We start from the raw sequence: 27,193 nt of genomic DNA, 5'->3' as shown, positions 1-27,193 counted from the left end.
CCACAGCTAGTCAAGTCTGAGCTGCAATGAAGACCCAGCACAGCCAAATAAACTAAAAATAAAGAGTGTTCTCAAACTTTAACATTTAAGTTTTTAGAGACTATGTTTTAAATGCAGCTTCCTAAGCCCTCAACTCCAGTGACTGATTTACTAGGAACCCCTATTTTGGCAAAGTACTTACACCCACAAAAGTTACTTTGATGCACCATATTTTGATAAACATTGTTATACTTTGTTTTTATACTTTCTCTGAAATAAAAATAGCAAGGAAGTAGACAATTATAGTAAATACATTTCATGTTGTCCCTTATGCTGTGTGCCAAGTTGCTTCGGTCATGTGTGATTCTTTGTGACCCTGTGGACTGCAGCCTGCCAGGCTCCTCTGTCCATAGCATTCTCTAGGCAAGAATACTGGATTGGATCGCCATGCCCTCCTGCAGGAGATCTTCCCAACTTAGGGATCGAACCCGAATCTCTTATGTCTCCTGCACTGGCAGGTGGATTCTTTACCACTGGCGCCACCTGGGAAGCCCCCCTTATGCTGTAGACATTACAAGGTCAATTATCTTTCTTTTCACATGTTGTAAACTCAAGATTGCCAGGAGAAATATCAATAACCTCGGATATGCAGATGACATCACCCTTATGGCAGAAAGTGAAGAGGAACTAAAAAGCCTCTTGATGAAAGTGAAAGTGGAGAGTGAAAAAGTTGGCTTAAAGCTCAACGTTCAGAAAACGAAGATCATGGCATCTGGTCCCATCACTTCATGGGAAATAGATGGGGAAACAGTGGAAACAGTGTCAGACTTTATTTTTTTGGGCTCCAAAATCACTGCAGATGGTGACTGCAGCCATGAAATTAAAAGACACTTACTCCTTGGAAGGAAAGTTATGACCAACCTAGATAGCGTATTCAAAAGCAGAGACATTACCTTGCCAACAAAGGTTCGTCTAGTCAAGGCTATGGTTTTTCCTGTGGTCATGCATGGATGTGAGAGTTGGACTGTGAAGAAGGCTGAGCGCCGAAGAATTGATGCTTTTGAACTGTGGTGTTGGAGAAGACTCTTGAGAGTTCCTTGGACTGCAAGGAGATCCAACCAGTCCATTCTGAAGGAGATCAGCCCTGGGATTTCTTTGGAAGGAATGATGCTAAAGCTGAAACTCCAGTACTTTGGCTACCTCATGCAAAGAGTTGACTCATTGGAAAAGACTCTGATGCTGGGAGGGATTGAGGGCAGGAGGAGAAGGGGACGACAGAGGATGAGATGGCTGGATGGTATCACTGACTCGATGGACGTGAGTCTGAGTGAACTCCGGGAGCTGGTGATGGACAGGGAGGCTTGGTGTGCTGCGATTCATGGGGTCGCGAAGAGTCGGACACGACTGAGCGACTGAACTGAACTGAACTGAAACTCTGTTGTAGTTAGGTTTGTTACCTACACTTGGAACTTAAGACTTTCAGCTCTTCAGTGAGTTCAGGTGTCACTTGCAAGTAGTTATTAATAGAGTAGAATATACTCATTCTCTTCCTGGTAATAATGATGTAATTGGGTAACTGATTTTGCTTGAGATGGAGACACTATTCTTCAGACTTTACATTAGCTGGTGTTTGGGTTAGATTTAATGTGCCCTGCCGTCCAGTATGTGTGTATATATATATGTAAAACTAATATTTGTGTATTCCTAATTTTCCACAAGGGAGTCCAGGTAGCTCAGTGGTAAAGAATCTGCCTGCCAATGCAGGAGACGCAGGTTCAATCCCTGGATCAGGAAGATCTCCTGGAAGAAGAAATGGGAACCCGCTCTAGTATCCTTGCCTGGGAAATTCCATGAACAGAGGAGCTTGCGGGCTACAGTCCATGGGCTCACAAAGAGTCAGACATGACCCAGCAACTGAGCGTGCATACACAGTTTTCCACACAGAATGAAACAGAGGCTGGTATCCTAGGGTAAGTGGGGAGTGTTACTGGCCTTGTATGAAAGGTTATTTCAAGTTAAAATAACTTTAGTTGTAAAACTGCACAGAGAGACCAGGGAGCCAATAATTGATCTTTATTACACAGAAATGTGAAGGCCATATGCATTAAATGGTGTTTTGCAGTGAACATTATGCAGATTCAAACTGAAGACATCCTCATCTTAATGAGATACAATATAAAAATAAACACTGACCAAGAGTTGCCAGAAGGAACTCAATTTCCACTCTCCCAATCAAGCTGAAACTCTCCACAGGAAAACCTGGTTTAAATTCATGCCAAACTGTTCAAATGGAAAGAAAAACTAAGTCCGGTAGACACATCCACGGACTGGATTTTATAGTTTTAGGGAGCCAGACTGAAGCTCTTCTCAGCTTCACATTTTTTAGCAATTTGTTTCATTTAAACTTTTTATCTTTAGTCACCTAAGTGATAACCTAAAGTGAAAAAAAGTTAAGTGAGTTGGGGAATTTTGTGGGGCTAGACAATTTTAGAGGAGGGAAAGTTACAATCTTTCATTTAATTACTTCTGATCAGGAAAATTTGATATCAGGTCTGGGTCATCTGTATTAGCCCTTTGATAGACTGTTTCTCTGTAGTGGTCAAGAGGCAAGATCCATTCAAGTATCAGCATTAAATGCTTGACATTAGCACAGTTTGGTGCCTGTCCTCTTTATATTCCCAAATGCTGGACTTATATAGGATGCTTTTAACATCAAATTGCCCTTCTGAATACGATTTTTCTCAATAAGCTTCTCTTTGCATTTACTACTGACTTAAAAAATGTTTTAAAGAATGAGTTAGACAAAGGATTGTGTTGAGACAAGACTAATGACTAGGAGGGCATCTGTGGATTAAATACAGATAAAACTACTTCCAGGACCTTTAAACACACACAGAATAGGTGGCACGAGTGGTAAAGAACCTGCCTGCCAATGCAGGAGACTAAGAGACGCGGGTTCCATTCCTGGGTTGGAAAGATCCCCTGGAGGAGGGCATGGCAACCCACTCCAGTATTCTTGTCTGGAGAATCCCATGGACAGAGGAACCTGGCAGGCTACAGCCCATAGGGTCACAAAGAATTGGACACGACTGAAGTGATTGAGCACGCACACCCATCGATTTATGTAGGAAGCCAAAACAGGGAACAAGATCTAGAGTTTACATATATTGTCTGGACTCAGGATGGTGCTATTCAGCAACTGAAATTTACAACTCCCTAAATTCAATCAGAGTAGAGACACTTAAAGTAGCCTGGAGGAATCCAGATAGTCATATGCTAAAGAGTGGAAATTCTGATGCCACTTTCCTTCTTTGCAAATTGTATTGGTGACTGCATAAAAGAGGTGGTTAAGAGATGCATTTTTTTTTTTTAATTTAGATTTCTGTTCTAATGAATGATGGAGTAGGACAATGCTGAGAGACAGTAGAGAATATATTTATGGTTCTAGGACTGTGAGAACCAGGTAATCACATTTGGAATAGTCTCATTAATTTAGAAAAGGAAAGATGAGAAAATCAGTAGTGGAACATACATTTGTATCTCAGAGACCATCTGCTCCAAAAATCAGTTTTATTTCCACTGCCCCTTATTCAAAGAGATGGTTACTTCAATAAGCTACATTACTTAGCAGAGCCTGAGAGATAGGCTGAAAACATATATTTAAGACAGAAAACAAATTTTAAAAAATGAGATAAATGGTTTGCTCTACATCTCACTCACATTCTATGGCTAGAGAAATCCAAATCTCACTGAAATATTCCTGATAATCCAAAAGCACACTGGATGGAAGTGAGCCAAGAAATGAGAGAAAATGTTTACTGGGTGAGTGCTGGTTCACCCAATTTATTCACCTCTGGAGTCGAAGTATAGGGAGATATAAAGCCTGCTTATAAGAGACAAGGTCTATGGAGAAGCCCTGAAGTTGCTTTCCCCAAATAACAAATTTGATTCAAGAGGGAAAAAAAAATGATGGAAAACATCTCATCACACAAAACTCGGTGATGGTGTCTCTGATAGTCACTGGCCAGCAATGGAAAAGGAGAAACCCAACAGCTGCTACGATTTATTGAAGGCTGCCAGCACAGCCCAGATCATCTCCGTGGCGCTGTGCTTTGTCCCCTCTACCTCAGGGTCCAGCTCTACTAGGTCCTTGGCTCGATTCATTGCCATATCATACTTGTCATCTGTCAGAGAGGAGAAGACATTCTCTAGCACGTCGGAGGAGTGGGCTAGCACCAGCAGTGCTAGTGTTCGCTTGTCCATACGCTGAGGGTCATTTACCCACCGCTCTAGGACACTATCTTGAAGTTTTTTCACTAGTCGTTGCTTCTCTGTTGTATTGGTCACTGGGTGAGTAGTCATGTCAAATAGGAGGAAATTCTGCTTCTCAGTGGTTAGAATACCCTTCTCTACTAGGTTCTTTGCAATTCTCTCTCTTACATTTCTCAGCTGGTACTGTAATTTGAAAGGGTTCCAGGTCTCACCTATGGGAAAAATAAATAGAATGCTTGAACAAGACTATAAACCAATTAGATTTCAGAAGACATCTATAGAATATTCTGCCCTATAACAGTAGAATGCACATACTTCTCAAGTGCATATGAAACATTTTCCATGATACATCATATGTTAGGCCATAAAACAAGCTTTAATAAATTTAAAAGAATTGAAAACATACAAAGTATGCTATTCAATCACAGTGGAATTATAAATTGATAACAGAAGGACATTTGGGAAATTAAAAAGATATGTGGAAATTTAAAGACACACTCTGAAATAACCAATGAGTCAAAGAAGAAATTATAAGAAAAAATTAAAAAGTACTTTTGAGTTGAATGAACATATCAAAACTTATAGGATGCAGCTTAAAGCAGTGTAAAGACGGAAATTTATGATCCAAATGCCATATTAGAAAAGTGAAAGTCACTCAGTCCTGTCCAACTCTTTGCAACCCCATGGACTGCAGCCTGCCAGGTTCCTTTGTCCATGCAATTCTCCAGGCAAGAATACTGGAGTGGGAAGCTATTCCCTTCTCCAGAGGATCTTCCCAACCTAGGTCTTCCGCAATGCAGGTGGATACTTTACCATCTGAACCACCAGGGAAGTCTTGTATTAGAAAAGGAGATGTCAAATCAATAACCTAACCTTCTAACTTTAAAATACTAGAAAAAGAAGAAAATACTAAACCAAAGCAAGCAGGATAAAGCAAACAATAGAGAGGAAATATAGAAAATGAAAACAATAGAGAAAATCAATAAAATAAAACTCAGGTTCAGTGAAAAGATGAAAAAAAACTGACAAACCCAGAGTGATCAAGGAAAAGAGAAGACTCAAAATTACTAAAATTAGGAATGAAAGAGGAGACATTACTACTAAACTTACAAAAACTAAAAGGGTTATAAGGAATACTATGGAAAACAGTATGACAACAATTTAGACAACCTAGAAGAATGGACAAATTCCTTGAAACACAATTACCTAAACTGACTCAACAAGAAAGAGGTAATTTCAATAGAACTATAATAATACCCTGGTGGCTCAGACAGTTAAGAATCTGCCTTCAATGCAGGAGACTGGGTTCTGTCTCTGGGTTGGGAAGATCCCCTGGGGAGAAGGGAATGGCACCCCCACCCCACCCCCACCAAATGCCCCAGTATTCTTCCCTAGAGAATTCCGTGGACAGAGGAGCTTGGTGGGCTACAGTCCAAGGGGTCGCAAAGAGTCAAATATGACTGAGCAACTAATACACACACACAATAACAAGTAAAAGGCCTCCTAGGTGGTGCTACTGGTAAAGAACCAACCTGCCAATGCAGATATAAGAGACACAAACTTGATCCCTGGGTTGGGAAGATCCCCTGGAGGAGGGCGTGGTAACCCACTCTAGCATTCTCTTCTGGAAAATCCTATGGACAGAGCCTGGTGGGCTACAGTCCACTGGATTGCAAAGAATCGGACATGACTGGAGCAACTTAGCACACATAACAAGTAAACAGACTGAATAGTAACTTTAAAACTTCTCACAAAGAAAATCGTGGTCAAGACGGCTTTCTGGTAATTCTACCAAACGTTAATGGAAAATTAATACCAATTCTTCACAAACACTTAAAAAAAAAAAAAAAAAAAGAAGAGGCAGAGGAGGGAACACTTCCTTAGTCTAAACATTAAGTATTCCTCTGATACTAAAATGAGACAAAACTTCACAAGAAAATATAGACCAGTATCTCTTATGTATATAGGTACAAAAATACTGAACAAAATATGTACAAACAAATCTAGCAATATAATAAAGACACAGGGAACTCTCTGACAGTCCAGTGTGCACTTTCACTGCCAAGGACATAGGTTCAATCCCTGGTCAGGGAACTAATATCCTACAAGCAGTATGGCTCAGCTGAAGGAAAAAAACAAACAACCCCATCCCTAAACTACGTAATACGATAAAGGGGGACTTAAAACAGAAATGTAAGTTTGATTTAAAATACAAAAATCAATAAAATGAAAAGCAAAAACCAAATGATCATCTCCATAGACAAAAGAAAAGCATTTGATAAAATCCAACACTCTTAACGTCATAAACACACTCCATAAGCTAGGAATAGACAGAAACTTTCTGAACTTGATAGAGGAATTTATGGAAACCTCACAGCTAGCATATTACTTAATAGGGAAAGACTGAATGTTGTCATCTTAGATCAAGGATAAGACAAGGAAGTCCATTCTCATCCTTCCTATTCAGCACCATACTGAAAGTTCTAGGCAAGGTAATTAGGTAAGAAAAATAAAAGCCATCTGGATTAGATAAGTTAAACTATTTTTATTTTCAACTGAAATTTTTATTTCAATTTTAATTACAGCAAAATTATAAGTAACAAAAGAAAAAAATTAGGTGAAATGGATCAAAATAAAAAACTTATACTTCAAAGGATACCATTCAGAAACTGAAAAAACAACCCATAGAATTGGAGAAAATTTTTGCAAATCATGTATCTGAAAAGATTTGTGTTTAGAACATATTTTAAAAATACAACTCAATAGTAGAAAGCAAACCCAATTTAAAAATGGGCAAAGGATTTGAACAGACAATTCTCCAAAGAAAATATACAAATGGCCAATAAACACATATAAAGATGCTCAACATCATTAGTCATTAGGGGATGCAAATAAAAATCACAATGTGATACCACTATGTATCACTGCTGCCGCTAAGTTGCTTCAGTCGTGTCCGACTCTGTGTGACCCCATAGACAGCAGCCCACCAGGCTCCCCCGTCCCCGGGATTCTCCAGGCAAGAACACTGGAGTGGGTTGCCATTTCCTTCTCCAATGCATGAAAGTGAAAAGTGAAAGTGAAGTTGCTCAGTTGTGACCGACCCTAAGCGACTCCATGGACTGCAGCCCACCAGGCTCCTCTGTCCATGGGATTTTCCAGGCAAGAGTACTGGAGTGGGGTGCCATTGCCTTCTCCCATGTATCACTAGGATAGCTAAAATTACAAAGACAGAGAATAACAAGTGTTGATGAGGGTGTGAAGGAACTGAAACTCTCACACACTGGTGGTAAGAATGTAAAACAGTCTGTATTGAAAAACAGTCCCTATTCCTGTCCTCAAGAAATTTACAATCTAGTATGGGGTGAAAGTGGGGACACAAAAATAGTATTTGAAGTAATCCCTAGTGACAAACTGGATATACTTGACCAGTTGAGTTCAGTTCAGTCACTCAGTTGTGTCTGACTCTTTGCGACCCCATGGACTGCAGCACCCCCAGGCTTCCCTATCCATCACCAACTCCCAGAGCTTACACAAACTCATGTCCATCAAGTTGGTGATGCCATCCAACCATCTCATCCTCTGTCGTCCCCTTCCCACCTTCAATCTTTCCCAGCATCAGGGTCTTTTCAAATGAACCAGTTATTCGCATCAGGTGGCCAAAGTATTAGAGTTTCAGCTCCAGCATCAGTCTTTCCAATGAACATTCAGGACTGATCTCCTTTAGGATGGACTGGTTGGATCTCCTGGCAGTCCAAAGGACTCTCAAGAGTCTTCTCCAACACCACAGTTCAAAAGCATCAATTCTTCGGCACTCAGCTTTCTTTATAGTCCAACTCTCACATCCATACATGACTACTGCAAAAACCATAGCTCTGATGAGACAAACCTTTGTTGGCAAAGTAATGTCTCTGCTTTTTAATATGCTGTCTAGGCTGGTCATAACTTTTCTTCCAAGGAGCAAGTGTCTTTTCATTTCATGGCTGCAGTCACCATCTGTAGTGATTTTAGAGCCCCCCAAAATAAAGTCTGTCACTATTTCCATTTGTTCCGCATCTATTTGCCATGAAGTAATGGGACCGGATGCTATGATCTTCGTTTTCTGAATGTTGAGCTTTAAGCCAACTTTTTGACCCCTCTTTCACTTTCATCAAGAGGCTCTTTAGTCCTTCTTCGCTTTCTGCCATAAGGGTAGTGTCATGTGCATATCCGAGGTTACTGATATTTCTCCCGGCAATCTTGATTCCAGCTTGTGCCTCATCCAGCCCAGGATTTCTCATGATGTACTCTGCATATAAGTTAAATAAGTAGGGTGACAATATACAGCTTTGACACAGTCCTTTCCTGGTTTGGAACCAGTCTGTTTTTGTATGTCCAGTTCTAACTGTTGCTTCTTGATCTGCATACAGATTTCTCAGGACGCAGATGGGTCTGTTATTCCCATCTCTTTAAGAATTTTCCAGCTTGTTGTGATCCAAACAGTCAAAGGCCTTGGCATAGTCAAAAAGCAGAAATAGATGTTTTTCTGGAATTCTCTTGCTTTTTCGATGATCCAATGGATGTTAGCAATTTGATCTTTGGTTCCTCTGTCTTTTCCAAATCCAGCTTGAACATCTGGAAGTTCACGGTTCATGTACTGTTGAAGCCTGGCTTGGAGAATTTTTAGCATTACTTTGCTAGAATGTGAAATGAGTGCAATTGTGCAGTAGTTTGAACATTCTTTGGCACTGCCATTCTTTAGCATTGCCTTTCTTTGGAATTGGAAAGAAAACTGACCTTTTCCAGTCCTGTGGCCACTGCTGAGTTTTCCAAAATTGAGCGAAGCACTTTAAAAGCATTGTCTTTTAGGATCTGAAATAGCTCAACCAGAATTCCGTCACCTCCACTAGCTTTGTTTGTAGTGATGCTTTCTAAGGCCCACTTGACTTCACATTCCAGGATGTCTGGCTCTAGGTGAGTGATCACACCATTGTCGTTATCTGGGTCATGAAGATCTTTTTTGTATAATTCTTCTGTGTATTCTTGCCACCTTTTCTTAATATCTTCTGCTTCTGTTAGGTACATACCATTTCTGTCCTTTATTATGCTTATCTTTGCATGAAATTTTCCCTTGGTATCTCTAATTTTCTTGAAGGGATCACTAGTCTTTCTCATTCTATTGTCTTCCTCTATTTCTTTGCATTGATCACTGAGGAAGGCTTTCTTATCTCTCCTTGCTATTCTTTGGAACTCTGCATTCAAATAGGTATATCTTTCCTTTTCTCCTTTGCCTTTCACATCTTTTCAGCTATTTGTAAGGCCTCCTTGGACAACTATTGTGCCTTTTTGCATTTCTTTTTCTTGGGGATGGTCTTGATCACTGACTCCTATACAATGTCACAAACCGTCCATAGTTCTTCAGGCACTCTATCAGATCTAATTCCTTGAATCTATTTGTCACTTCCACTGTATAATCGTAACAGATTTGATTTAGGTCATACCTGAATGGTCTAGTGGTTTTTTCTACTTTCTTACAATTTAAGTCTGAATTTGGCAATGAGGCATTCATGATCTGAGCCATAGTCAGCTCCTGGTCTAATTTTTGCTGGCTGTATAGAGTTTCTCCATCTTTGACTGCAAAGAATATAATCAATCTGATTTCGGTGTTGACCATTTGGTGATGTCCGTTTGTAGAGTCTTCTCTTGTTTTGTTCGAAGAAGGTGTTTGCTATGACCAGTGTGTTCTCTTGGCAAAATTGTTAGCCTGTGACCTGCTTTGTTTTGTACTTCAAGGCCAAACTTGCCTGATACTCCAGGTGTCTCTTGACTTCCTACTTTTGCACTTCAGTTCCCTATAATGAAAAGGACATCTCTTTTGGGTGTTAGTTCTAGAAGGTCTTGTAGGTCTTCATAGAACCGTTCAACTTCAGCTTCTTCAGAGCTACTGGTTGGGGCATAGACTTGGATTATTGTGATATTGAATGGTTTGCCTTGGAAATGAACAGAGATCATTCTGTCATTTTTGAGACTGCATCCAAGTACTGCATTTCAGACTCTTTTGTTGACTATGATGGCTACTCCACCTCTTCTAAGGGATTCTTGCCCACAGTAGTAGATATAATGGTCATCTGAATTAAATTCACCCATTCCAGTCCATTTGAGTTCGCTGATTCCTAAAATGTCGATGTTCACTCTTGCCATCTCCTGTTTGACCACTTCCAATTTGCCTTGATTCATGGACCTAACATTCCAGGTTCCTATGCAATATTGCTCTTTACAGCATAGGACTTTACTTTCATTACCAGTCACATCCACAACTGGGCGTTGTTTTTGCTTTGACTCCGTCTCTTCATTCTTTCTGGAGTTATTTCTCCACTGATCTCCAGTAGCATACTGGGCACCTACTGACCTGGGGAGTTCATCCTTCAGTGTCCTATCTTTTTGCCTTATCATACTGTTCATGGGGTTCTCAAGGCAAGAATACTAAAGTGGTTTGCTATTCCCTTCTCCAGTGGACCATGTTTAGTCAGAACTCTCCACCATGACCCGTCCGTCTTGGATGGCCCTACATGGCATGGCTCATAGTTTCATTGAGTTAGACAAGGCTGGGGTCAATGTGATTATAGCTGATAAAGTTCTTTAGAATGTTAACTATTGAAAGAGTACATCTGGGATAATGGCAGCAAGTATTAGAAATTCATCTCTCCACCTAGACAATAATTATACTAGTAGCATCTATCTGAAACAATTGTTTTTGGAACTCTTGAGTTTCCACGAACACTTGTCGGTTCCAGGGGAAGCTAGGCTGGCAAACTGTGGTCAATATCAATTTCAGTCAATTTCAGCCTTCAGTGCAGCAGTGACTACTTAGCCCCCAGTCCCATGAAAGGTAGCTGTGGGAACAGAAATCTGTAGTTCTGGTGTATCCTGCTGGAATCAGGATGGGCAATAAGGACCCTGTCTTTGAAATCTCAGGACCAGTGTTCTGGTTATGGATTGTAGCTTCTGATGGCTGACATACAGCTAAAGGCTGCCACTGTTCTAATCCCCTCCAGTTGAAGCAGCTTCCAGGGGATTTAAAAAAGAAGTTTCTTTTACATTCAGAAACAACTGCATGTACACAGTATTTAATAAAGCAACTGTGCTTGCTTAAGAAAACATGTAATCTCTGAAGTACAACCTTGGAAAAGACCTGAGATCTGAAGCTTTCACCTCAGTTGGATCTACAACACAGAGAAACCATAATATAATCAACAAAATAACAACAAACAACTCAGCAAAACCTGGGGAATGGGGAAAGTCTGATTTCCAAAGTTACTGAATTATAAGATTTCAATATCCAGCTTTCAACAACAAAAAAATTACAAGACACATAGAAAAAGGTATGTTCCACTAAAAGGGACAAGAGAAAAAGAGAAAATTTGTACTTAGGGAAGCCCAGATGTCAAGTTTACTAGATAAATACTTGAAAACAGCTGTTTTAAGGATGTTTCTTTATGATGCTTTCTTTAGCAAATAGCTAAAGGAAGACATGGACAAAGACAGGAAAATGATGAAGAAAATTAGAATACCAATAAAGAGATAGAAATTACAAAAAGGAACCAAAAAGAAAATCTGGAGCTTAAATACAACAGCTAAAATGAAGAATATACTATATGGGTTCAAAAACAGATTTAAGCAGGCAGAAGAATTAGCAAATTTGAAGATAGTACAATTGAAGTAATAAAGTTTAGGGAAAAACAACAAAAAAAGTGAATGAAGCCTAAGGAACCTCTGAGACACCATCAAATGGACTAATATTTTCATTGTAGGAATGCCAGAGGAGAAGAGAGAGAAAGGGCAGAAAAAATTTGAAAAAATAATAGCTGAAAATGGTCTAAATTTCATGAAAGACATGAATCTACAAATCTAAGATACTTAATGAGCTCAATGTTGACTAAAACATCCAAGATAGATTATAATCTAACTATTGAAAGCCAAAGATAAACAATCTTTTAAAACCAATTTTAAATTGAAGTATAGTTAATTTACAATGTTATGTTAGTTTTAGATGTGTGGTATTGAGTTACATGCACATATATTTGGGCTTCTCTGGTGGCTCAGATGATAAAGAATACACCTGCAGTGCAGGAGACCTGCGTTCGATCCCAAGTTGCGAAGATCCCCTGGAGAAGGGATGGCTACCCAACTCCAGTATTCTTGCCTGGAGAATTCCATGGACAGAGCAGCCTGGCAGGCTACAGTCTATGGGGTTACAAAGAGTCAGATAAGACTGAGTAATTTTCATACACACATACACACACACACACACACATATATTTTAGATTCTTTTCCATTCTAGGTTATTATAATTTACTGACTATGTAGTTCCCTGTGCTATATAGTAGGTCCCTATTGTCTACCTATTTTATATATGCTGTGCTTAGTCACTCAGTCATGTCCAACTCTTTGTGACCCCATGGACTGTAGCCTGCCAGGCTCCTCCTCTCCATGGGTATTCTCCAGGCAAGAATACTGGAGTGGGTTGCCATACCCTCCTCCAGGGAATCTTCCCAACCCAGGGATCAAACCCAGGTCTCCCATACTGTAGGCAGATTCTTTACTGTCTGAGCTATCAGGGAAACCCATGAATACTGGAGTGGGTAGCCTATCCCTCTCCTCCAGGAGATCTTCCTGACCCAGGAATGGAACCGGGGTCTCCTGCATTGCAGGTGGATTCTTTATCAGCTGAGCTAACTATTAGTCCCAAACTCCTGATTTATCTATCCGCCCCCCACCGACTTCTGCTATCCACTGTCATAACCATAAGTTTGTTTTTTATTTCTGTGAGTCTATTTCTGTTTTATAAATAGTTCATTTATATAATTTTTAAAGATTCCACATATAAGTGATATCATATGGTATTTGTCTTTTGTTGTTGTTGTTGTTAGCTCATATCTTTATTAACCAATATACAATTACTTGTCTTCTGGTTTGTTGAAATAATAGGTCAGACAACATTTGCCAGAATAATGTCTGTCGAAGTGACTGGCCATAAAAACTCCAGCACCACATTCATCTGAGGGACACTCCCGGCGAAGGCGACTGATTTTGCCATTCTCATCCGCCTTAGAGTATTTCAGAACAGCCAATTTAACCTTCTTTCTCTTATGCTTGTTCTTCTTAGAAGTGGTGTAAGACTTCTTCCTTTTCTTAGCGCCACAAAGTCTCCACACTAGATGAAGAGTGGACTCCTTTTGAATGTTGTAGTCAGACAAAGTATGTCCATCTTTCAGTTGCTTGCCAGCAAAGATCAGTCTTTGCTGGTCAGGAGGAATTCTTTCCTTATTCTGGATCTTGGCCTTTACATTTTCTATTGTATCTGAGGGCTCGACCTCGAGAGTGATGATGTTCCCTATCAGAGTCTTCACGAAAATCTGCATCTTGGCAGCATTTCCACCACAGATGGCGGATCTGAAAGTGGTATTTGTAACTCTGTCTGAGTTACTTCACTTAGTATGATAATCTCTAGGTCCATCCATATTGATGCCAATGGCATTCTTTCATTCTTTTTCATTATCGAGTAATATTCATATATATATATATGGATATATACACACATATATATATATAATCTTTATCCATTCAGCTGTTGACAGACATTTAGGTTGCTTCCATGTCTTGACTATTGTAAATAGTGCTGCTATGAACACTGGGTTGCATTTATCTTTTTGAATTAGAATTTTCTCAGATATATATGCCTAGGAGTGTGATTGACAGATTGTATGTAGCTCTACTTTTAGTTTTTTAAGGAAACTCTATACTGTTCTCCATATTGGCTGCACCAATTTACATTCCTACCAAATATAGGAAGATTTTTTTTTGTTCCACACCCTCTCCAGCATTAATTTAGTTTACAAAGATAAAGAATCTTAAAAGCAGGAAGAGAGAAGTGAGTTGTCATACACAAAATATCTTCAATAAGATTATCACCAGACTTCTCATCAGAAACTTTGGAGGCTAGAAGACAGTGGGTTGACATACTCAAAGGGCTCAAAGAAAAAAATCTGTCACCTAAGAATTCTATATCCAGAAAAAGTGTCCTTGAAAAATGAAATTAAGAGTTTCCCAGGTAAATAAGGAGAAGGCAATGGTACCCCACTTCAGTACTCTTGCCTGGAAAATCCCATGGACAGAGGAGCCTGGTGGGCCGCAGTCCATGGGGTTGCTAGGAATCGGACATGACTGAGCAACTTCACTTTCACTTTTCATTTTCAGGCATTGGAGAAGGAAATGGCAACCCACTCCAGTGTTCTTGCCTGGAGAATCCCAGGGATGGGGGAGCCCGGTGGGCTGCCATCTATGAGGTCGCACAGGGTTGGACACGACTGAAGTGACTTAGTAGCAGGTAAATAAAAATTGAGGAAGGCTGTCACCACTAGACTCGCCCTGCAAGAAATGCTAAAAAGTACTGCAGACTGAAATGAAGGGAAGCTAGAAGTAACTTGAAGCAGTAATGAAGAAATAAAGACACCCAATAAAAGTTAAATACACGGACAACTATAAAAGTTAATTTCGGTTTGTAACTCTATTTTTTATTTTCTATATACTTTAAAAGACAGATGCATTAAAGAACATTAACCTATGTTATTGGTCACACAATTTATAAAGGTATAATCTGTGACATCAAAACAGAGAGTGGAATGGAGCTGTATAGGAACAGAATTTTTGTGTTATTGAAGTTAAGTTGGTATAAGTTCAAATTAGGTTGTCATAACTTTAAGACATAAAATGTAATCCCCATGGTGCAACAAAGAAAATGTCTATAGAATATACACTAAAGAAAATGAGAAGGGAATCAAAATGTTTCACTATAAAAAAATCAACCAAACATAAAAGGAGATAGTAATGCAGGAAATGAAGGACAAAAATCTATATGCCATATAGAAAACAAATAGCAAAATGGTAGAAGTGTCTCCTTATCAGTAATTACTTTATTTATTTATTCTTGATTGCACTGGGTCTTCGTTGCTGCGCACGAGCTTTCTCTAGCTGTGGCGAGCAGGGGCTTATGCTCTAGTTGTGGTGGGAGGACTTCTCCTGTTGCAGAGCACTGGCTCCAGGGTATGCAGGCTTCAGTAGTTTTGGCACATGGGCTTAGCTGCCCCATGGCATGTGGGATCTTCCCAGGCCAGGGATCGAACCAGTGTCCCTTGCATTGCAAGGCAGATTTTTTAACCACTAGACCACCAGGGAAGCCCCAGTAATTACTTTCAATGTAAACATATTAAACTGTTTAATCATAAGAAAAAATTGGCAGGATGGGTTAAAAACATGATTCAACTATATGCTGTTTATGAGAGACTCACTTTAGATCAAAGGACACAGACAGGTTGAAAGTGAATGGATGGAAAAAGATATTCCACTCAAATAGTAACCAAAAAAGAGAAGGGATGTCTATACTAATTTTGGACAAAATACACTTTAAATCATATAAGACAAAAGAGACACAGAGACATTATATATTAATAAAAGGTTCAGTACCACAAGAAGATAAAACAATTATAAATATTTACACTCCTAATAACAGACTCAAAATACATGAAACAAAATGGACAGAACAGACAGAAGTAAACAGTTTTGTATCAACCTACTTGCACAATACATGTTCTTCTCAGATTTATATGGCACATTCTCCAGGACACCATATGTTAGGCCATAAAATAAATCTCAATATATTTCAAAAGATAGATATCATACAAAGTATCTTCTCTGACCATAGTGGGATGAAATTAGACATCAATAAAAGAAGGAAAATGAAAATTTGCCTATATGTGTAAATTAAACAAGCTACAAGGAGATCCAACCAGTCCATCCTAAAGGAGACCAGTCCTAGGTGTTGTTCACTGGAAGGACTGATGTTGAGGCTGAAACTCCAATACTTTGGCCACCTCATGCAAAGAGTTGACTCATTGGAAAAGACCCTGATGCTGGGAGGGATTGGAGGCAGCAGGAGAAGGGGACAACAGAGGATGAGATGGCTGGATGGCATCACCAACTTGATGCACATGAGTTTGGGTGAACTCTGGGAGTTGGTGATGGACAGGGAGGTCTGGCGTGCTGTGATTCATGGGGTCGCAAAAAGTCGGACACGACTGAGCGACTGAACTGAACTGAACTGAAACACCAATGTGTCAAAGAAGAAATCACAAAGGAAATTAGAAAATACTTAGAAATGGATGAAAACACAACATATGAAATTATATGGGATGCAGTGAAAGCAGAGGGAAATTTGCTGTAAATGCCTAAATTAAAAAAGTCTAAAATCAATCTCCTAACTTTATACTTTAATGGACTAGAAAAAGGAGAGCAAAATAAACCCTAAGTTAATAGAAGGAAGGAAACAGATTAGAGAAGAGAGGCACAAAAAGAGAGATCAGAAAAACAACCAACAAAATTAAAGAAACTAAAAGTTGTTTCTTTGAAACGATCAAAATTCACAAACATTTAGCTAGACTGCCAAAGGAAAAAGATAGAAACAACTAAAAATCATAAATGAGAGTGAAGGTATTAACAATTGACCTTGCAGGGATTAAAAAAAGGATTATAAAATAATACTATGAATAATGTTAAACCAACAAATTAGACAACCTAGAAAAAATGGACAAACTCCTTGAAAAGTTCAAATTCTTTAAACTGAAAAACAGAAAATTTCAACAGATTTATAGCAAATAAAAAGATGAAATCAGTAATCAAAAATCAAAACATCCCAACAAAGAAAAGTCCGGGGCCAGATGACTTCATCAGTGAATTCTACCTTACATTTAAACTAGAATTAACACCAATCCTTCTCAAAGTCTTCCAAAAATCTAAAGAAGGAACATGTTAACTCATTCTGCAAGGCAAGATTATCCTCATATTAAAGCCAAATAAAGACATCACAAGAAAAGAAAGTTACAGACCAATAAATCTTATGAATGTAGATTCAAAATCCTTAGTAAAATATTAGCAAACTTAATCCAACAGCATGGTAAAAGGATTATTCACTATGATCAAGTAAAATTTATCCCAGGAATGTAATAGAAACTCAAATAGACTAAGGATCTAATTAGATGTTTTTCAAAAGACGACATACAAATGGCCAAAAGACACATGAAAATGTGCTCAACGTCAGTAATCATCAAGGAATTGCAAATCAAAACTATAGTGAGATATCACTTCACACTTGTTAGGATGGTTATTATTAAAAAGATAAAAAATAACAAGTGTTCAGGGAATTCTGCTCAATGTTATGTGGCAGCCTGGATGGAAGGGGAGATTGGGGGAGAACAGATACATGTGTATGTTTGGCTGAGTCCCGCTGGCCACTTGAAACTATCACATTATTAATCGGCTATACTCCAATATATAATAAAAAGTATTTTAAAAAGATAGGGACTTCCGAGGTGGTCCAGTAGCTAAGACTCCACTCTCCCAATGCAGGGGACCCAAGTCCGATCCCTGGTTGGGGAACTAGATGCCTCATGCCACAGTTAAGATCCTGCATGCTAAAAAAAAAAAAAAAAAGATCCTGCATGCTACAACTAAGACCCAGTGCAGCCAAATTAGTAAATAAATAAAAATAAATATCTAAATATTTTAAAAATTTAAAAAAAACACACAAATGATGGCAAGGACATAGAGAAAAGTGAATCCTTATGCACTGTTGGTGAGAATGTAAATTGGTACAGTCACTATAGAAAACAGTATAGAAGTTTCTCAAAAAATTAAAATGATAACTATCATATAATAATTCTACTTCTGAGAATTTTTCCAAAGGAAATGAAAACACTAACTTGAAAAGATACATGTACCCCATGTTCACTGCAGCCTTATTTACAATAGCTAAGACATGGAAGCAATTTAAATATCAATTATGGATGAACAGATAAAGAAAATGTGGTATACACACACACAAACATACACATACACACACACACATATACATACATTGGAATACTAATCAGCCATAAAAAAAGGAAATCTTGTCATTCATAACAACATGGATGGGCCTTGAGGGCATTATGCTAAGTGAAATAAGTCAGACAGAGAAAGACAAATACTGTATGATCTCACTTGTATCTGGAATCTAAAACAAAACCAAAAAATTCCAAAGTTTTAGATACACAGAACAGATTGGTAGTTGCTAAGGGTGGGAAGGGGAAGAATGTCATAATGTGTGAAGATCAAAAGACACAAAATTTCAGTTATAAAATAAATCCAGAGGATGTAATAGATAGCATGGTAACTATAGTTACTAACATTGTATATTATATACTTGAAAGTTGCTAAGAAAACAGACTTTCAAATGGGCTTCCCAGGTAGCACTAGTGGTAAAGAACCTGCCGCCAATGCAGGAGACATAAGCAATGCGAGTTTGATCCTTGGGTGGGGAGGATCCCCTGGAGCAGGGCATGGCAATCCACTCCAGTATTCTTGCCTGGAAAATCCCATTGACAGAGGAACCTGGTGGGCTACATACAGTCCATAGGGTCGCACAGAGTTGGACACAACTGAAGCGACAAAGCACTCAAAGCACTTAAGAAAACAGATCTTAAAAGTTCTCATCACAAGAAAAAAAAGCTATGTGTGATGAGAGATGCTAACTAGACTTATTGTGGTAATTATTTCACAATATACATAAATACTAAATCAACATGATATACACCTGAAACTAATATAACATTTATGCCAATTACATTTCAATAAAAATCAAACAATGTATCAATAATACATCATTTAATATAATAAAAAAAAACCCATATGACCATGTCACTTGATTCAGAAAAGCAACTTAGAGACGAACAAAATTCTGTAAAGCAATTATCCTTCAATTAAAAAAAAAAGTAATGACAAAAACGAACACCCTTTCATTATAAAAACTTCTAGGAAACTAGGAATAAAAGAAAAATTCCTTAATATGATAAAGAGTATTCATGAAAGCCTTACAGTTAATATCATAATCAATGGTTAAAAGACTGAAAAATCCCCCAAAAGTCAAGGAACAAAAAAGGCAAGGAAGCCTGCTTTCACCACTGCTATTCAACAATTTAAGGAAGTTCTATCCAGAGCTAGTAGATAAGAAAGAAAAATGAAAGGCATCTAAGTTGGGAAGGAAAACCTACAACTATCTCTGTCTGCAGATGACATGACCCTATACAAAGAAAATCTCCCCACATCCACAAAAAGCAACTAGAGCTAATAGACTCGACTAAGTTGCTGGGTACAAGATGAAAACACAAAAATCAGTTGTTTCTGTATATCAGAAATGAATAATCTGAAAATGAAATTAAGAAAGCAATCCCATTTATAGCATTGTGTAAGAAAATTAAATATTTAAGCATAAGTCTAACCAGGGAGGTGAAAGATTTGTACACTGAAAACTATAAAACTGATGAAAGAAAATTAAAGAAAACCTAAATAATGGAAAGACAGCCCAAGTCTCTTTTAATGGACAGGAAGATTTAACACTGTTAAAATGGCAATAACCAGCCAAAAAGATCTACAGGTTCAACCCAATACCTATAAAATTCTAACAGCCTTTTCCACAGAAGTGGAAAAGCTGACCCTCAAATTCATATAGAATTGCACAAGACCCAGAACAGCCAAAACAACTTTGAAAAAGAAGGATAAAATTAGTGGATTCATACTTTTCCAACTTCAGAACTTACTACAAAGCTACAGTAAGTAAAACAGCATGGACATACACACAGGTTAATACAACAGAATAGAGAGTCCAGAAATAAACCTTTGCAGATATGGTCAACTGATTTCCAACAAGACTTCCAAGGCCATTCAAGGGGGAAAGAATAGTATTTTTAACAAATGGTTCTGGGAAACCGCATATCCAGATGCAAAAGAATTAAGTTGAACCTTTATATCATATTTGAAAGTTAAGTAAAAATGGATCAAAGAACCAATTTAAGAACTAAAACTGTAAAACTCTTAGAAGAAAGCATTGGGAAAATCTTTATGACATTAGATTTGGCAAAGATTGCAGTGATATGACACCAAAAGTCAGGCAACAAATAAACTGGACTTCATCAAAATTAACAACTTTTGTGCATCAAGAGTTACTCTTAATAAAGTGAATAGATAACTTATAGAATGAGAGAAAATATTTACAAATCATATATTTGATAAGGGATTACCATTGAGACTATAGGAAGAGCTTCTAAAACTCAACAACAACAGAAGCCAATTCAAATATGGGCAAAGGACCTGAATAGACATTTCTCCAAAGAAGATACATAAATCATCCATGAAAAGATGCTCAACATCATTAATCATTAGGGAAATGAAAATCAAAACCACAATGAGATACCGCTTTGTATCTACTAGAATGGCTATAATTAAAAACAAAACAAGTGCTAATGAGGATGTAGAGAAACTGGAACCTTACCATGGCTGTAAGAATGTCAAAGACTGCAGCCTCTGTAGAAAACAGTTTGGTGGTTTCTCAAACTATTGAACTATCACATGACCCAATAATTCTACTCCAAGATATACATCCAAAAGAATGGAAAGCAATGACTTTATCAGATATATGCACAAGGTTCACAGCAGCATTACCCACAATAGCCAACAGATGGAAACACCCAAGTGTTCATTAGCAGATGAAATTAACAAAACGTGGTAGGTATATCACATACAACAGTATATTCGTCAACCATAAAAATGAATGAGATTTTTGATGTAAGCTGTAAGATCAATGAACCTTGAAAAAATGCTTAGCTTTCAAGTAAGTCAGGCATGGAAGGACAAATACTGTATGATTCCACCTATATGAGTTACTTAGATCAGGTAAATTCATAGAGACAGAAGGTAAATAAGAAGTTGCCAGGGAATGAAGAGAGGGAGGAAGAGGGATATTGGGATGATGAGAAAGCTTTGAGTGTAAAGAGAAGTAATAGTTATATAACACTGTGTTTTTAATGTCACTGAATTGTACACTTATGATTAAGATAATAAATATGTGTATTTCACCATAATAAAGTTAACTATATTCCCCTGAAATGAAAACATGTCCATGTAAAAACTTGTTTATGAATGTTCTCGTTAGTCAAAAAGAGGAAATAATTCAAATGTCCACCAACTGATAAATAAATAACTAAAGTAGTATAACCATCCAATGAAATATTATTTGGAAATAAAGAGTCAAATTAAAACTGGGGAAATTTGTGACTTCACTGGCTGTCCAATGGTTAAGACTCTGTGCTTCAACTGCAAGCAGCAAGGTTTGATCCCTGGTTGGGGAAATAAGATTCCACATGCCACACGGTGCAGCCAAAAAGAACAAAAAAAACAAAACAAAAAACCTCGGCAAATTCTAACAAGATTGGTGAATCATATCAATTTCAGTACCCTGATTATCATATACTAAAATTTTGAGAAATTTTACCAGTGGGGGATTCTAGACAAAGCATATAAAGGTATCTCTCTGTATTAATTCTTACAACTGCATGTCAATATATTGGGTTGGCCAAGAAGTTCTTTTGAGTTTTTCTGTAAGATGTTATGGAAGAAACAGAACGAACTTTTTGACCAACTCAATACAAATGTCTCAATAAAAACTTCAATTAAAAAAAAAACTGCTCCAGAAGATGACACTGGCTATGACCTCAAAGTGCCCTGTGGAAGATTCTCCTATAATTTTATGCCGTAGGCTTAGTTATTCATATTAAAGTTTTTGAACTTGCCTTTGAGGAAAAAAGGAATGAAGTGCTGATACATGCCACAACATGGATGAACCTTGAAAATATTATCCTTGGAAGTCAGTCATAAAAAACCATAAGTTGTATGGTTTCGTTTATATGAAATATCCAGAATAGGCAAATCTACAGAGATAGAACGTAGATTAGTGGTTGTCGGAGCTGAGCACGAGGGCTGGGAAACGTAGGGAAAACTGCTAGTGAGCATAGGGTTTATTTTGGGGATGATGAAAATGTTCAAAACTTAGGTTGTGATGATGGTTGCACAACTGTGTGAATACACTAAAATCCATTTAATTGTATACTTTTACTGGGTCAACTGTGTGATGACCCTGTATGTGAATTACACAACAACTGTATGTAAATTATACATCAACACAGATGTTAAAAAAATTTCTTGTGAGCTTATGAGGTATACAGAGGTAAGGTGAAGCTTTGGAAAACTTTATGTATTGATTAATCATGCCTTTTTGGTCCCTCCTTAGTACAGTTTAACAGTGAAATATATATATCTTACTTAGCACCCTGAATTTCTATACTTCTTCTCCCAACCTTAAGAGTAGGGTAAAGATTATAAAATGTGGGATTTTTAAAAATCATTCTAAATCATCTTACCGGTGAGTAGCTCTATCCATGTTTGGACAGTTTCTGTGGGTTCAGTTGCCTTGATGTGTTTGAGAGTTTCATCCAGTAAAACATCACCTGTTGGGCTGTCTGACTTTAGCAGTACCTTTCAGAAAAGAAGAAACAAGAGACTCTGGTTCATCTACTTCATTCAAATTAAAATCAGTGAATATGCTATACATAGGAAGTGAAGTGAAGTGAAGTCACTCAGTCGTGTCCGACTCTTTGCGACCCCATGGACTGTAGCCATGGGATTTTCCAGGCGAGAATACTGGAGTGGGTTGCCATTTCCTTCTCCAGGGGATCTTCCCGACCCAGGGACTGAACCCGGGTCTCTGGCATTGTAGGCAGACGCTTTACCATCTGAGCTATGGGTTAAATGTCATAGGAAAAGCAAAGCAGCATAACATATTGTCTCTGTTTCCTCAAGAAATTTAAAATCTGGTATGGATAGATAAAAATAACACTTGAACTGGGCTCCAGTGGCAAACGATATAAATGATAATGGAGAAAAAAGATTCAATAACTCTTTGAGCCTGGAAAACCAACTTGTGAAACAATTAGTAAAGACAGGAAACTCGGATAAGGTTGATGAAGCTTGGTTTTAACTGATATGGGATAGCCAAGTTGAAATGTCTGGACCATAATTAACTATGTTCCTGGAGGTGGAAAAAGAAGACAGGTCTAGAAATTTGAAAATTAATATCATAAGGGTGATAGATGAAGCTGTAAAGGTAAATGATATCTCTAAAAGGATACAAAGTGATATAAATTGAGATACAGATATTAAGGAATAGAGAAGTAAAGGAAATAGGGTACTGCTAGAGAAGCAAGAGGATGTACTATAACAAAGGTCAAGAAGAGAGGAAATTTCAAATAGGTGGTAGTCAAAAGTGTCAAACACCACATACAGGTTAAAAGAGAAAAATAAATTGAAGACTGAAAATTAGCTGATGACACCTAAGAAGGTAGTTTCACTAGAGTGCTAAGTAGACAGTGAAGTTGTGAGTGGAAAAAACAATAAGAAAATGGAGAGAGTGGTGTAACTCATGCTAGAGAGTACTTGCAAAATAATTGGAAGGAGGGAAACGGAATGGTTATCTGAGGCTGACCAGAGTTAAGACTGCATCTGACTCACATGTTTACCTCCTCATTATATAATACTCTGTTTCATAATATTACAGCTATAGATAAATACGGAAAAATAACACCATCCTAGATCTGACTTTTCTGCATAAAAAGGGAAGACAAAACCATGAACTTCTTATAACTCTTTAGACCACGGATACTTAGATTTCTCTCTCTGCTACAGGATAATTAAACCTGTTAGACAATGGAACAACTGAATAAGTGCTATTTTTATTGTCTCACGTCTCAAATCTTCCTATTCTTCCAAAATGGACTGTTGGTATCTGCCCTTTCATAAGAGGATATTCATGGAGGATGCTCTACCTTTCTGTCTAGTAGTCGCTTCTTACGCATGGTTGGGGGTTCTAGATAGATTCGACCTCGCATGGCCAGCTCTATCAGGATGCCGCCTCGCAGGCCAGATGATATGCAGTCATTCCAGAAAGATGTGTAACCCTAGGAAAGGGGAAAAGAGAAAAGAAAGAACATTCTGAAAGGGATATGGACTTGCAGCAAGCACCCAAAGAATGTTCCATTTTGTTCTGTGATTCATTTCACATCACATTACATGAACTCAAGGAAAAATATAGAATAAATGAAAAAAAGTCTCTTTAACTTCCTTAATCCACTCCCTCCCCCCAAAGTATGACTTTCTAACTTCAAACTCTTTGTGAATTCCTATGGTTGGGCTGTTAAGTTAATAACTGCTGCTGCTGCTAAGTCACTTCAGTCGTGTCTGACTCTGTGCAACCCCATAGACGGCAGCCCACCAGGCTCCCCTGTCCCTGGGATTCTCAAGGCAAGAACACTGGAGTGGATTGCCATTTCCTTCTCCAACGCATGAGAGTGAAAAATGAAAGTGAAATTGCTTAGTCGTGTCCGACTCTTAGTGACCCCCATGGACTGTAGCCCACCAGGCTCCTCCGTCCATGGGATTTTCCAGGCAAGAGTACTGGAGTGGGGTGCCATTGCCTTCTCCAAAGTTAATAACTGGCATGCCAAATTTCAACTTTTGAGAAGAATTTTGGTTTCTTTGCTTCCATGACATTCTAAATTTCACAGTGGGATACAAATAAGTTAAGTAGAAAGATGTATACTGTTTGAGCTTTTTTACCTCCAAGATATTAGTTGCAGGCTATTTTGATGGATGGTGTAGTAGAAACCCAGCTCTGCCATTGACTAATTAAGTGCCTTGGTATGTTACTTAACCTTTCTCAAGTGCAATGTCGTCATCTGTAAAACAAGGGCACTAACGTCTACATAAGTTTATTTTGAAGAATAAGTAAGATATATATTATCAATATAAGAAACCATTTAGTGTAATACCTGGCATATTGTAGGCACTTACATGTTAGTTTCCCTTCCTGAGGAACTACAGGGAATACAAAGATATACAATTAATAGCCACTATCTTAAGGATCTGAAAATGTAGCTGGAAAGACCTGCAAACTTGAGGGAAGCTTTCTGTGACAATATAAAATTTAAATTAAGGCTCAACTGAAAACTGGAGTAGAAGAAACGGGTATAAATTACCATAGAAAGCCTGGTTTAGATGATACTTTTTCAAATTATAAATTACTTTTGGGCTAGAATAGTCAGGAACTCTTATGGGACTTGAGCTGGGATTTGAAGAATAGGTTGAATTAGCAGACAGTGAGGGTTTTCCAGATGAAGGAAGTCATTCAAATTCTACCTATTCTTCACAAGGGCATTTTAAGCAAAAGCATTAAGGAAGGAGACCTCAAATACATTTAGAGATTTAACTCAAGGATTTAAAGAGAACTCATGAGATCAAGTTGGTCGGGCTAGGCTGTAGAAAGCCTTGAAGCTATGAACTTTTTACCGAAAGGCAATATTGAATTCTGAAGGTTCTAAGCAAGGAGTTGTGACTAATACAAGGAAGACCTATCAGTTATGAACTGTGTAACACTTTTTAGCTATCTTTGGGTGTAGCTTTCCCTCTCACTGGAGAGAGGCTGGGTGTGATGTTGGCAGATTCTAGCATGGCTTTAAAGCATGAACAAGACTAAGTCACTATTTGTAACAGTAATGTCTAATATATACTCAACACCTATCTATGTTGTAGATTTGTGCTAAGCTTCTTTGCATGCATTATATGATTATATCTTCACAACAATCCTGTAAGGGAGGTTCTACTATTATCCACATGTTAAAGATGAGGAAACTAAGGCTTATGGAGGTTATGTAACATGACAGAGGTCACAAAGCTAAGTGGCAAAGCCTTGAAAAACAGCTTTTAAAAATTCCAGGGACTTTCCTGGTGGTCCAGTGGTTAAGACTGCATGGTTCCAAGGCAGGAGGTGTGGATTCAATCATTGGTAGGAAACTAAGATCCTGCATGCCAAATGGTGTGGCCCCAAAACATCCAGTTTCCTTCTTTATTGATTTAGAAGTTATACATTCACTTTTCTTTAGGAAGTTATCTTTGCAATTTTAACATGCATGATAATTTAAAATTAATATACTATCTAATTTATTTTTAAAACAAATCAATATATTAATCTCTCCTAATTGTCCAATATTATATCTTTTACTTCACAAGTTAGACATCATTATTTTATACAGGTAGCACTTGTTTAGATTTACTCAGATGCTTACCAAATTCTTTGCTCACCATTCCTTCTTGCATCTCAGATCTCCTTTCTGGTACCATTTTCCTTCTTCCTAAAGTAGAATTTCCTTAAGTAAAAGTCTGTTGAAGGCAAATTCTATTTTGTTGATCTGAAATGTCTTCACTTTACCATTGTTTTAAAAATATTGTTTTTCTGGACATAAAATTCTAGATGGATAGTTTTCTTTTTATCATATTGACGATATTATGCCCTCCTCTTCTAGCTTCCACTGTTGCAGTGAGAAATCTATCATTCTTATTGCTTGTGGTAGGTGGCTTGTCTTTTTTCTTTGGTCCTTTAAGATTTTCTCTTTTGGTGTTTTTCTGTTTGACTACAACATAAGTGTGTGTGAATTTATGTATCCTGTTTGGTATACACTTCCTGTATCTGTAGGCTCATTTATTACTTCTCAAAAAATGTCAACTCTTATTTCTAAGAATTTTGGCTTTCCTCTATTCCCTTAATTCTTTAAAATTTTCTTATTCTAACCTCCATGCCTTTTAACCTCTCCTATATATTTTCCATTTCCATTGCCTCTATATTGCTTTCTCAAGAGTTAGTTCATATCTGACTTCCAATTTATTCTCCATCTATACTTAATATGTTAAACTAACCCCGAGAAAGTGTTAGTCACTCAGTAGTGTCCAACTCTTTGCAACCCCATGGATAGCCCTCCAGGCTCTTCTGTCCATGGAATTCTCCAGGCAAGAATATTGGAATGGGTAGCTATTTCCTTCTCCAGGGGATCTTCCCTACCCGGGGATCGAACTTGGTCTCCTGCACTGCAGGCAGATTCTTTATCATCAGAGCCACTGCTTTACATCTCTTAAAGTTCCATTTATTTTTCACATT

General features: G+C 37.9%; 2 protein-coding genes across 3 annotated transcripts in view; both read right to left on the bottom strand.

Annotated features, from left to right (window-relative positions):
* Positions 1–2,037: 2,037 nt before the first annotated feature.
* Positions 2,038–27,193, bottom strand: part of GOLPH3L (golgi phosphoprotein 3 like) — a 47,944-nt gene continuing 22,788 nt past the window's right edge. The window contains exons 3-5 of one of the 2 annotated variants that reach the window (XM_005203908.5): positions 24,033–24,164; positions 22,572–22,686; positions 2,038–4,463 (exon numbers count right to left, since the gene is read on the bottom strand). In XM_005203908.5, the coding sequence (XP_005203965.1) occupies positions 4,036–4,463; positions 22,572–22,686; positions 24,033–24,164 (675 nt within the window). In that variant the 3' untranslated portion in view covers positions 2,038–4,035. The remainder of the gene's footprint in view (positions 4,464–22,571; positions 22,687–24,032; positions 24,165–27,193) is intronic. The other variant, NM_001099052.1, reaches the window with a different exon arrangement.
* LOC132344841 (ubiquitin-ribosomal protein eS31 fusion protein-like) lies at positions 7,539–14,410 on the bottom strand. The gene has a single exon (XM_059884997.1). The coding sequence runs from the start codon at positions 13,647–13,649 to the stop codon at positions 13,185–13,187; it is 465 nt and encodes a 154-aa protein (XP_059740980.1). The 5' UTR covers positions 13,650–14,410; the 3' UTR covers positions 7,539–13,184.

The sequence above is a fragment of the Bos taurus genome, chromosome 3, assembly GCF_002263795.3.
Source record: "Bos taurus isolate L1 Dominette 01449 registration number 42190680 breed Hereford chromosome 3, ARS-UCD2.0, whole genome shotgun sequence".
NCBI classification, from domain to species: Eukaryota; Metazoa; Chordata; class Mammalia; order Artiodactyla; family Bovidae; genus Bos; species Bos taurus.
This window is presented reverse-complemented; position numbering and strand designations above follow the sequence as displayed.